Source organism: Saccopteryx leptura, chromosome 6, assembly GCF_036850995.1.
Source record: "Saccopteryx leptura isolate mSacLep1 chromosome 6, mSacLep1_pri_phased_curated, whole genome shotgun sequence".
NCBI lineage: Eukaryota > Metazoa > Chordata > Mammalia > Chiroptera > Emballonuridae > Saccopteryx > Saccopteryx leptura.
Genome location: NC_089508.1, coordinates 93,195,875 through 93,206,519, shown reverse-complemented (window position 1 = coordinate 93,206,519; position 10,645 = coordinate 93,195,875). Strand labels below are relative to the sequence as shown.

Genomic DNA, 10,645 nt, shown 5'->3' with positions numbered 1-10,645 from the left:
TCTCCCATGGGAAGGAAGCAGCAATCATAGACTCAGGAGCATGTGGGGGAAAGCTCTGGCCTCAACACTAAAAAACTGAGTCACTGATGCAGCCCCTGATTCCTGGCTTCTCAGAATGGCCCAGTCTCCATAATGCAGCAGGGAGAATACCCAAGGGTGGGCAATTTCTCTCCCCCAGTCTGATGTCCTACAGAGGGGACTACTCCTCCCAAGAAAGATGGTGACTACAATATTAGAGAATGACTCAGCACAGGGATTCCGGTGTATGTCTCACATGATGTCTCTCCCTGGGCCATCAATTTCATACTCTCCTCATGCAAGTCTACTCCTCTCAGCCTTCCCTCCACCAGAGCCCCTGGTAAATGGCTGTGAATAAGATTTTCTGTGCTGGCTTTTTAAGGTGGAGCCTGAGTCTCCTAGAGCTCTTGTCTCTTTCTCACAGACAGAGACCTCGGCCCTTTTCACTGCCAAATGCTGTGCGCTCCCTCTTCTAGAGTCTGGGGTTCTAGGCTGTGGTGCTGGCCTGGGGGCTAAGGACTCTCCCCTCTCAGGGCAAACCTCCCTACAGTGAGAGTCCCTCCGGACCCTCAGGCACAACTCACTCCTGGAAGCAGGGCAGCTCTTTCCATGTCTCCTCCCTTCCTACACGTCTCAGTGTTGCTTCTTCTGTGATACTTGGCTATAGACTCTTCTTTGTTTAGTCCAAAGTTGGTTTTTTCAAGATGACTGTTCTTATATTAAGTTGTAATCCAATTTTGTCCTGTGAGGTGGCAGTTAGAACGCCCACCTACTCTTGGAATCCAAACAGATAATAATGTAAAGTGTTACAGAATATCACTGAAGTTTCTTCTTCTGTTGGCTTGCTAGGATTGCCATTATAGAATAGCACAGGTTGGGTGACTCAAACAACAGAAAAATATATCTCAGTGTTCTGGAAGTTGGAAATTCAAGATCAAGGTTTTGGCAAAATTGGTTTCTCCTTGGTCCACTCTCTTTTTGGCTCACTGTTGGCCTTCTTCTCACTGTGTCCTCGTGTGACCTTTTGTTACCATACCAACCTGGATTTCAGGCAGCTCCTCACATTCAGCCAATCAAAGAGACAAACCAGACTGAGTATACAGGAGTGTCTTTAATTCAGAAATACTGGTACCCTGGAAGGCAGGGAAGTCCTGTCCATAAAGCTGCTTTAACACTCTCCTGGTGCTGGAAGTTTCTATAGGGTTCAGGGAAAAAGAAAAAAAAGTAAATGGCCTGTGCAGTTAGTCACATAACAGCACAGTAAAGGTTCAGCTGCAGAAACATTTCCTCTGCAAGTTCTTCTGATGCAGCACAGGCCTAATCAGCATGGTCCTATTTGGCGTCTTTGAAAAATCTTCAAGTCAGCCGAGGTCAGGTGTCTCCCAGGAACCAAGACCTGGCATCTTTGGGACCATCTGCCTCTGGGAATTATCTATGAAAAGACTCCCTGTTTATTTGGGATACAAAGTAAAGATTTAAGATTGGTGAACTAAGTTTTTAACTAATGTATAAGCTTTAACTTTTCATAGTAAATCCTGTGGCTAGGCTTCTACAAATAACTATTGTGGCTTAAACTCCCATAATTGTCAGGTCCACCCCCAATGTTAGCTTTCCCCAAAATTGCTGCAAAGGTAAACTTTGCAACATTTCAAAGTAAAGGCCAGGAAACCATTAAGAGAGACCAGCAAGCAGATTAACTATTTCTTAACCCTTACATATCTCATATTCATTACAACTAAAAAGCTACTTATTACTGAAGCCAAATTTCTCACTTTGGGGCTCACTTATCACTTTGTGTGCACACATCCCTGGAATATCATTTCTGTGTCCACATTTTTTTGCCATAGGATCTACGGACAGTTGGGTCTGGACAGTATGGCTAGGGTTCAGGAGTGGTGAGGGTGCAGGCCCTATGGAAGTTTTTAGCACAAAGCATGAGTGCCTGGGTTTTTATCTAAAGTTGAATAAGAGTAATTTGCAATGAGGGGAAGCAATTTTCCTGTCAAAAATGATGACAAATTTAGTGTAACTGATAAGGGGACAATTATAGTTGGTTCAGGTAGAGAGCTTAGGGAAGAGGAGGTTGCTGAAGGAACAGGAGTTTCAGCAGATTGAGGCAGTGACAAGAGCTTTGACTAGAGTGGTTGCAGCAGGCAGGGGAGAAGAAAATTCAATGCAGTTTCTTTGCAGAAGAATAAATGTGTAAAAGGAAGTAAAAAGGTGACTCTCAGAAGAGTACAGTGACATTCCATGTTTGAGGGTGTGGAGATGAGTCAGGCAAGTATCACTCAGGTATCTACCAGAGGCCCAGCACCATGGTGGTGTGCTTCACTATGACGGGGAGCCTGCCTGGGCAATAGGTCGTGGAAAGGACCAGAGCAGCTCTGTTCTTTCCTGGTAAGTTTAAAGGATGAGAGGACAATATCAGAGATTTCAGTGGATCCTTTTCATGAAGGATGTGTGGAGACACAGATCCCAACTTGGGTCATGATATGACTGTCTTCCCAGACTCTTCCCCAGCCTTGGGTCCAGGAAGAGGGAGGCCAGACAGTGACTACCATGTTCAGAGCTGTGTCATGGGCCTTTAAGGATCTTCACTGCCCCTCGGTCCTTCTCTCAGCAAGAATGATCAGCAAAAGAGCAGATAGGAGCTGTGTCCTGGCTGGGAAGGTGGCTGTGATCACTGGGTCCACAAATGGGTGAGTGAATGGGAGTCCATGAGTCCAAGAGCTGTTAAAGTCCCCACCCCAGACCAGGGGGTGTCCTTCCCACACATCCTTGCCTGACACCCCCACCTCATTACACAGCTCTGCTATTTACAATTAACTCCAAACCTCAGCATGTCTTCCTAAAACATCGGGTTTCTAAGTCCCAAGAAGGATATCTTTGAAAATCAGCTGCTTCTACATGAATTAGAGTAGTGTTTGAATCTAGTCTCTGATGCTTACAGGCTAGGTAACCCTAGGATATTTAACTTGTTATCATCATCAGGACAGCCCTCTCTCCCTGTTCTTCTAGGGTACATCACCATGGTCTGTTAGGGTTCTGGTTTCATAGGGAGAATCCAGATACCTATGGCATCTCAGAATAAGGGGTTCTAATGACTGCAGGGTGCCCACCATCAGGAGAGCACTGGACAGGATGATGTCTCATGATCAACTCAGAGATTTTTATAGATGAACCCCTGCTTGTCACATCTCTTATTTTGTTGTTCCATTTCCAGTCATCTTCTAACTGCCAGAATGGGCCATGGTTTGGAATGAGTCATTACTGCAGACAGGAGAAGGGAGAATTCTGGTGTTGAGTGCCACAGGGATTATCTACCTTTTGACCTTTCTTGGTCAGATTTAGATCCCTTTATTTTAGAACTGTTCATATCCCAGACTTCCAGATCTCCATGATATTTAAATCTGTGTGTCCCCAATGTCCAGCCTCTATAACAAATGAATAAGTCAAAATTACAAGCTGCCCAGATAGTTGTACAAGAGCAAAAACATGCTTTCTGCTCCTGATCACAGGGGCTTAACAAGCCCCAGCCAAGAGTGCCTCAGACCACCTTAAGTAAGGAGATGGAGGGGACAGAACCTGTTCTCAGCATCAAAGATTTTACACTGCAGAGCAGAGGAAAGCTGTGAGGCTTAGAGGAAGTTCAATTTGCACCAGAGTTCTCTGGCCAAAACAAAAGGGAGAAAACACTGGGCAGTGAAAGACTACAGCGTTGATGGGCACCAGTGGTTTACACCTGTTCTGATGGAACATTACATTTTTAAAATTCCCTTTATTAAACTGATATGAAAATCTTCTCATCCAGATGACTATAATACATATCGTTGTGAGAATTAACTGGGTTAGTCTTGGTAAAGGCCTGACACATAGTCAACATTCAGTAGTTCCTATTTCCTATGCCAAGGATTTGGAGGCAACTCTTCAACCACACTATGGAAATCAACTTGTGTCACATGATCAGGACCTCAGGAGTAAAGTGGAGAGGGACAAAGCCATCACAGCCACGTTTTCCCTCAGGATCGGCTTTGCCATCGCCCAGCGTCTGGCCCAGGACGGGGCCCACGTGGTGGTCAGCAGCCGGAAGCAGCAGAACGTGGACCGCGCAGTGGCAGCGCTGCAGGGAAGGGGCTGAGCGTGACGGGCACCGCGTGCCACGTGGGGAAGGCTGAGGACTGGGAGCGGCTGGTGGTCACGGTAAGGGGTCGAGATGTGGAAGAACAGTGGGAGGAAAACACGCAGAACTTTTTTCTCACTGTTCAGCCTTGGAGGAGCAGGGGCTGAAATGGGGTCTGAAGGCCCTAGAACAGGTCCTGAGATCTTGATTGTTCTCAATCTTCCTGAGCAGACACCGGCTCTCTGGAAAATAGCCTGTTCATGAGAGGACACTCACCCCTTCAGCCCTCCCCCCACACACTGAGAGAACTACGGTGGAGGGGGTTCTAAAGGAATTTCCCCACGCCTAGCCTCAGAGGGATCCCTGCAGAAGACCTCGAGCCCCCGAGGCCCTCACAGAGAACCTGCCCCTGGCCTGTCCAGGGCACTTCCCTTCAGCAGGTTGGGTTCTCACAGGAGCCTTGTCACCATTCATGGTTGAGACAGTATGCACTCTGCCGGCTTTGGCTCAATGCGCCATGCCCCTCAGACCATCGCCACACTCACCCACCCCTTCATGTCACCCTTCCCATCAGGCCCTGGAGCACAGTGGGGGTGTCGACTTCCTGGTGTGTAATGCTGCAGTCAACCCCCTGGTGGAGGGCACCCTGGCGGCCAGTAAGGAGGTTTGGGACAAGGTGAGAGCCTGCTGGGAGCTGGCTGAGAGGCTGATGTTGGCTCCAGAGGCTCTGCCCCCACAAAGACCCTTCCTCACCCTCCCAACTTTATTGTAAGCACAGGCACTGGGGCAGCCTGACCATTCCTCCCCTTACCCCGGCCATGTGTCCTATGGCTGCTTTCTGGTTTGTGTTTTTAAAGCTAGTTCTTACACTCTTTCTTCTTTCTTTTCTCCTCCCACCCTTTGCATTTATTCATTCAGCGAATATTTAGTGAGGACTTGTTGTGCAGCAGGCATGGTCCAGGCTCTTGGCACAGAGCTGTGGGAGTCACCGTTCTTGGCAGGTCTCACGAATCGTAAGGTCCCCTCTCTGTCAACAATCTATGTTCTTACACCCTTCTGTGGGACTTATATGAATGGTGGTGCTCCTCTGTAGTGACTCGTGCTTGCTGTTGAGAATCTCTGCCTTTCCTACACCAGGACTCCTCACTATCCTTAGATGAACCTGCTGCACCTGTCAAGCCTGGACCCAACTATCACCTGATCGTGGGCTCAGATGTTCCAACTCCATACGAGTCACCTTAACAATCCCGCCACCCGGTGCACAAGGGTCCAGGAGAGACCTTGAGTTTGCCTTGAGGTCCATCTTGGGCTTCATTACTCTCCCACGACTCCTGTTCCGTTCACTCCTGTGTTTTGTTCCCTGTCCCTCTGACGGACAGATGGACATATGGAGTCAGGTTCCTCCTGTCATCGTTAGCAGACCCCTCTGCCCCAAGCTCTGGGCCAGGGCATTTGCTTCTGCCCTCCCCAGCTCCCTGCACTCTGTGGCCATGCTCCCAGGCCGCCCCTCCTGCTCTCTGCCCTTGGCAGGTGTCCTTCCCTCCATCCTCAGGACGACCTGAAACCTGAGCTCCCACAGCTGCTGCCAGCAGCCTCCAGGCTGTCCAGCTTCCTCAATGCCTCTGAAGATCATTTGTTTGGATAGCTGGGGTTTCATTGCTGACAGTCTCCTAACCCCCGAGTCATTTGCCCTGTTAGTGTCTAAGTTCATGGCTCATGACTCTTTTTCTCAGAGCTGTTTGAAATCTTTTCTCCTGAAGGTGGGTGCTCTTGACCACAGCGGCCTTGCTTTCTCTGCCTCTCCCCTCCCCTGCAAGGACTTGCTATTGCACATGCAGTTCTGCACCCCAGGGCAGAATCTGCCCCCCAGTTATACCTGCCACCACTTGGGAAGTGAGATGGTCACAAATTGAGTTTAGAATTTACTCGATGCTCTGCTTTTATCAGAATGCAATTTTTGTTGGGTGCCCTATGAGGGGAATTCCTTCCTTCTCAGTCATCTTATCTATTCTGTCTAGTGTGTTGGGAAATCTTCCTTTTGTTCCACTCCCTCCCCCCTCCCCATCTCCTCAGTCCCTTCTCAGAGACATTTCAGTATGCCATCTCTTCAGGTTCATGGTCCCTTCTACAGCCTTGGTGACACACAGAGCTATGCTTCCTTCTTTGCTAATAGGGCCATTTCCCTCAGCAAGGGTGGGACTCTACCTTTTCTTTGGCTCACATTTGGCTCTTGAGTCTGGGAGGGTTCTCATCTCAGCCCATTATCCTTGGAACTGACACACATGGGGCTTAGATCAGGCATCTTTGAAATGGCTCTGTTTTGAGCTTAGATCTTAATTTTTTCTTTTGGGGACTTCATGGTGGTCTCCCTTTATACGTTGGAGCCACTTTTTATAGTCCTGGCGGTCACCCCTACTCTGGAAACCTGTTATCTGATGGGCCTCAGCAGCACTCCATTGAAGCTCCACCCTGCCCAAAACCAAGGGGATGAGTGGGGAAGACAATGGAAAGGCCTGGTCAGTTACAGGTGTGCATTGTCATCTTTAGAGGCACAGGATACAGTTGACCTCACTAATGACAGCAGCCCACTAGAGACATCTGGTGCCACTGGCATCCCTGCTGGCACCCCGTTGCAGACCTGGCCTCAACCTCGCATCTTTCCTATTAGTTCCTCTCATCCTTCTCTCCAGTCCCTATACCCACTGGGTAAGGTTCCCAGAGGATCAGGGACCCTTAATCTGAGCCCAGACCCAGGTTTAGTCATACAGGGACAGCATGGAACCTAACTCACAGAATAGCAAATCTCTTGTCTCCCTCTTCATGTTAGCAGCAGGAAGCTCAGAGCTAGTGTGCAATAAGCTGATGTGTCTGTAGCCCTCACAGCATGCACTTTGGGAACATGAAACAGAATATGCTCAGTCCTTACTGTGTGCTGGGTAATGAAGCAACAACCTCACTTTTGTTTTTTCTTATTTTTCAACACTTATTTTTCTTAGTCTCCAGTTCTTCATGCGTAATATCTATTTAATTTGTTTTGTGTTGTTGTGGTGGGAGTATGCCTTGAATTCTGTTTGGACGAGGCAAGCATAAACAAATAGAAACACAAGAGGAAAAGATGACTCTTCCAGGAATCTCCCTTGCTCTGAGTCTATACGACTTCCTTTCACTTGTTCTTCAGTCTTTTCCCAGTGCCGTCTCCTAATAACTTTGATCTGCATGTCCTGTTTCTTTTAAAGGCCTAAACATTTCCTTTATTCCCCCCAATCCCGAACAGTTCACATCTTCAGAGCTCTGCTCACAGGTCTGTCTGATAGCCTGCCTGCCTCTTAAACCACTAATAAGTAGGAAATGCATCCTGCCTGGGTCAGAAGGAGGATTAATCTCTGCAATCTGCACCCATCTGGATTTGCTGCGCAAACTGTAGGATTCCAAGAGTCTTGTAAGAACTGACTGTGCCTCTCTTCACTCTTCACAATATTCTTGCTCTGATTTCAGATCCTGCATGTCAATGTGATTATCTCCAGCTCTACTACTGAGCCAGCTGCTGCCCCACGTGGAGAAGAGAGGGTAAAGCTGCAGGACTAGGGTAGAGAATGTTGGGAGTTGGGGAGAATGAGGCATAGGATTCAGTTGAAGAACACAGAGGCACAGCTGAGAGTGGGGAGGACAGAGAGGTCTTTTTGGATCTCCACATCTCCCTCCTCTTGCCTTGTCTCATTCTGTGTGCAGCTATAGCTTCTAATTCCAGTGGTTGCAGAATGAGGGTGATGTTCCAGGGGCCCAGGCATGTTCTGTTGGCCTTGACATCCCCAGGTTTGGGAAGAGCTTGTGCTTTAGCTTCTTAATCTTCTGGATTGTTCATTCACACCCTCACCTAAATGGTTCTGTCACACCTGGACAATCCCTTTTCACCAACTGACAGCCTATAACAGGGTTTGCCCCATTTTGGTCCATCAGGAGAAGCTATCCAAGGCCCTTTCTTATTCCCTAATTCTTGATGTCCAGGGACCTGCCTCTGTTCCAGATACTGCATATCTGACTGCACTTTACTCATGTCCCTAAGGGGCTCGTGATAGAGACTTGGGCTACCACCTCTCTTGGGACACATCTGTTTCTCTGGCTCTTCCTTTGCAGAAATCCTCTTTGGGAACTGGCTGGGGGCTGTCTTGAAGAGAAGGCAAAATTGATGACTGTCCTTTCTTGTTTCCTCCTGACCCATCTGCTTCTCAGAGGTGGCCCATTGATATGCATTCCTCATCAACCCTGATGTCTCTTCACCAAGCCCACTCTGCCCTCTTCCCCTTGCACCTGGCTTTCTGCTGGGAGAGGCAGCACAGTATAATCGTTCTGAGCATGGACAATGCGTCAGAGAAACAGAGTTGGCATCTCAGTTCTGCTACTTATTGGCAATGGTACTAAACATCTCTGTGCCTCGGTATCTTAAGCTGTGAAATGGGGATGACAGTATGACCTGTGTGAAGATTGCATTATTTAATGATTGCATGGCAGCACTTCAACAATATTCACTTATTAGTCTCTTCTTTCCTCTGTGTCTGTCTGTCTGTCTCTTCTCCTAAGGGGTGTTGTCATCTTGGTTTCCTCCATTTCAGCTTATTTTCCAGTGGTGGTGAGTGCTGTTTGGGAGGGCATGAGTTGTTCCCTAGAGTCTTGAGGGGTAATTGTCTGGAACTGACACCCGTTTAATCCTGCCCATGGGGCTGCTGGGTCAGATCTTGCTTCTGTTTGCAGGCCTGGTTGGGGAGTGTGTTTGAGCTCTGGGCTTGGCTGAGTGAGAAATCTAGCTGATACTTTCCTCACATCCCATATCCTCCTAATCTCTCTTAATCACATCTCAGGAGCTGGGTGCCTACAGTGTCAGTAAGACAGCCCTGCTGGCCTCACTGCAACACTGGTATTGGAGCTGGCCTCCAAGGGCATCCGGGTGAACTGCCTGGTTCCAGGATTAATCCAGACTCACTTCAGCCAAGTGGTGAACACTGGGGCGTGTCCTCTGTCCAATAGTCTGGCTCAGTGAAAACCCTTCCCAGAGTAAGGGATAAAGGGCATCAGCACCTTTATAGCTGAGATCATCATGGTCCTCTGAACTCAGCCATAACCCAGTCCATCAAAACCTAGAAAGGCAGCCCTGCCATGTGACCCCCTATGGGCCCTACCATCTCCTTGTTTTCTCAGCACTGACTCTCTCACCTCTTCCCTTTGCCCAGTTGCTTCAGGATGTGTCTTTGTGGAAGAAATTAAAAGACAAGCATGAGCTCCAGAGGCAAGTGGGGTTTGGGGCTTTGATGGTCTGGGTACAGTAGGGGAGGGGTGGCTGAATCTATCTCAGCCACAGACGTCTCCCTTCTATGGGCCATTCCTTGTGCTGACGTCTGGGCTCTATACAGCCTTGTAGGGTGCAAGTTGCCCTACTGAATCTACCCTGTCCCTCCATGAAGCCCACTCCGCGCTATAGCTTGTGAGCCTCAGAGCAGCAGAACAAGAGTCTGAGGTCACTGATGTTGTGTTCTGTCCTCCCTCCTTCTGTCCAGGCCGGGGAAGGCTGAGGAATGTGCAGGAGTTGTGTCCTTCCTGTGCTCTCCAGATGCTGGCTACATCACCAGCGAGAGCATCGTGGTGGCTGACTTCTTCTGTCATCTGTGACAGCATTGGACGGCCACATAGCTAAGGGTCTGGGCCTAGGAGCCTGAGGGTGGGTGGGCTAGGTAGTTGATTATTAAGGTCTGGGGACAGAGATCTATAGACTAGCAATTTGGAGGCTTGCTCATGCCAGGCTTGAGGAAGAACCCCAGGTAGTCTCATCCTTGGGACCCTCTGTGTGACACTAATAGGTGTGGCTGCTGTGGGCTCCACTATCATACTGGTTTTTGTGGGGAGGCTGTGGCACTGAAGGAGTTCATAGGGCTGGTGCTTTGGAGGAACCACAGGGACAGGACTAGAGGCTTAGGTCCCTGAAGGATCCTGGATCCTTTCAGTCCTCTATGCTTTACACATTTTTTCCCTAAAATAAAGTCAAATTTATCCTCAAGTCTGGAAACCCTTGGTAAGAGTAGAGCCAAGGCCAACATAGCTGAAGTCAAGCCTCTGCTATCTCACCTTCTGTTGCCTCCCTGACCCATTACAGTGGTGTGGGTGAATGTTCATAGCAGGCTCTATCCGTTCTCTGAGCTGGGGATGTTGGAGGACACATGGCTGGATCGAGTGGTGAGAGGAGGTAAAAGGATTCTAGGGTTCCTACTGGGGTTCTAGAGGCTAGTGGTTGTTAATTATTTTTATGTTACATAGGCCTTTGACCCCTTGGATAAAGAAAGTGACACTATCCTGTGCATATTTTCAGGTTGAAAATGTCTAATTTAAATAGGTGAGAGTTGATATACTGAAGTTCTTTTTGGAGTTGTTTCTTCTTGGTAAGGGCGCTTTCTATTATCCTGAGACATGTGTGAGGGCATCATTCTTCTGTGTGCACATGTCTGAGGCTCAGAAGAATCG

General features: G+C 48.5%; 1 protein-coding gene across 1 annotated transcript; it reads left to right on the top strand.

The window, feature by feature from the left end:
* Window positions 1–2,577: 2,577 nt before the first annotated feature.
* On the top strand, window positions 2,578–9,799 carry LOC136376326 (dehydrogenase/reductase SDR family member 2, mitochondrial-like). The gene is given in 11 exon segments (XM_066342269.1): window positions 2,578–2,717; window positions 4,042–4,145; window positions 4,148–4,218; window positions 4,713–4,814; window positions 7,634–7,651; window positions 7,653–7,705; window positions 8,717–8,765; window positions 8,995–9,028; window positions 9,031–9,128; window positions 9,364–9,419; window positions 9,688–9,799. Coding segments are annotated over 11 exon segments (837 nt in total).
* The last annotated feature ends 846 nt before the right edge of the window (window positions 9,800–10,645 follow it).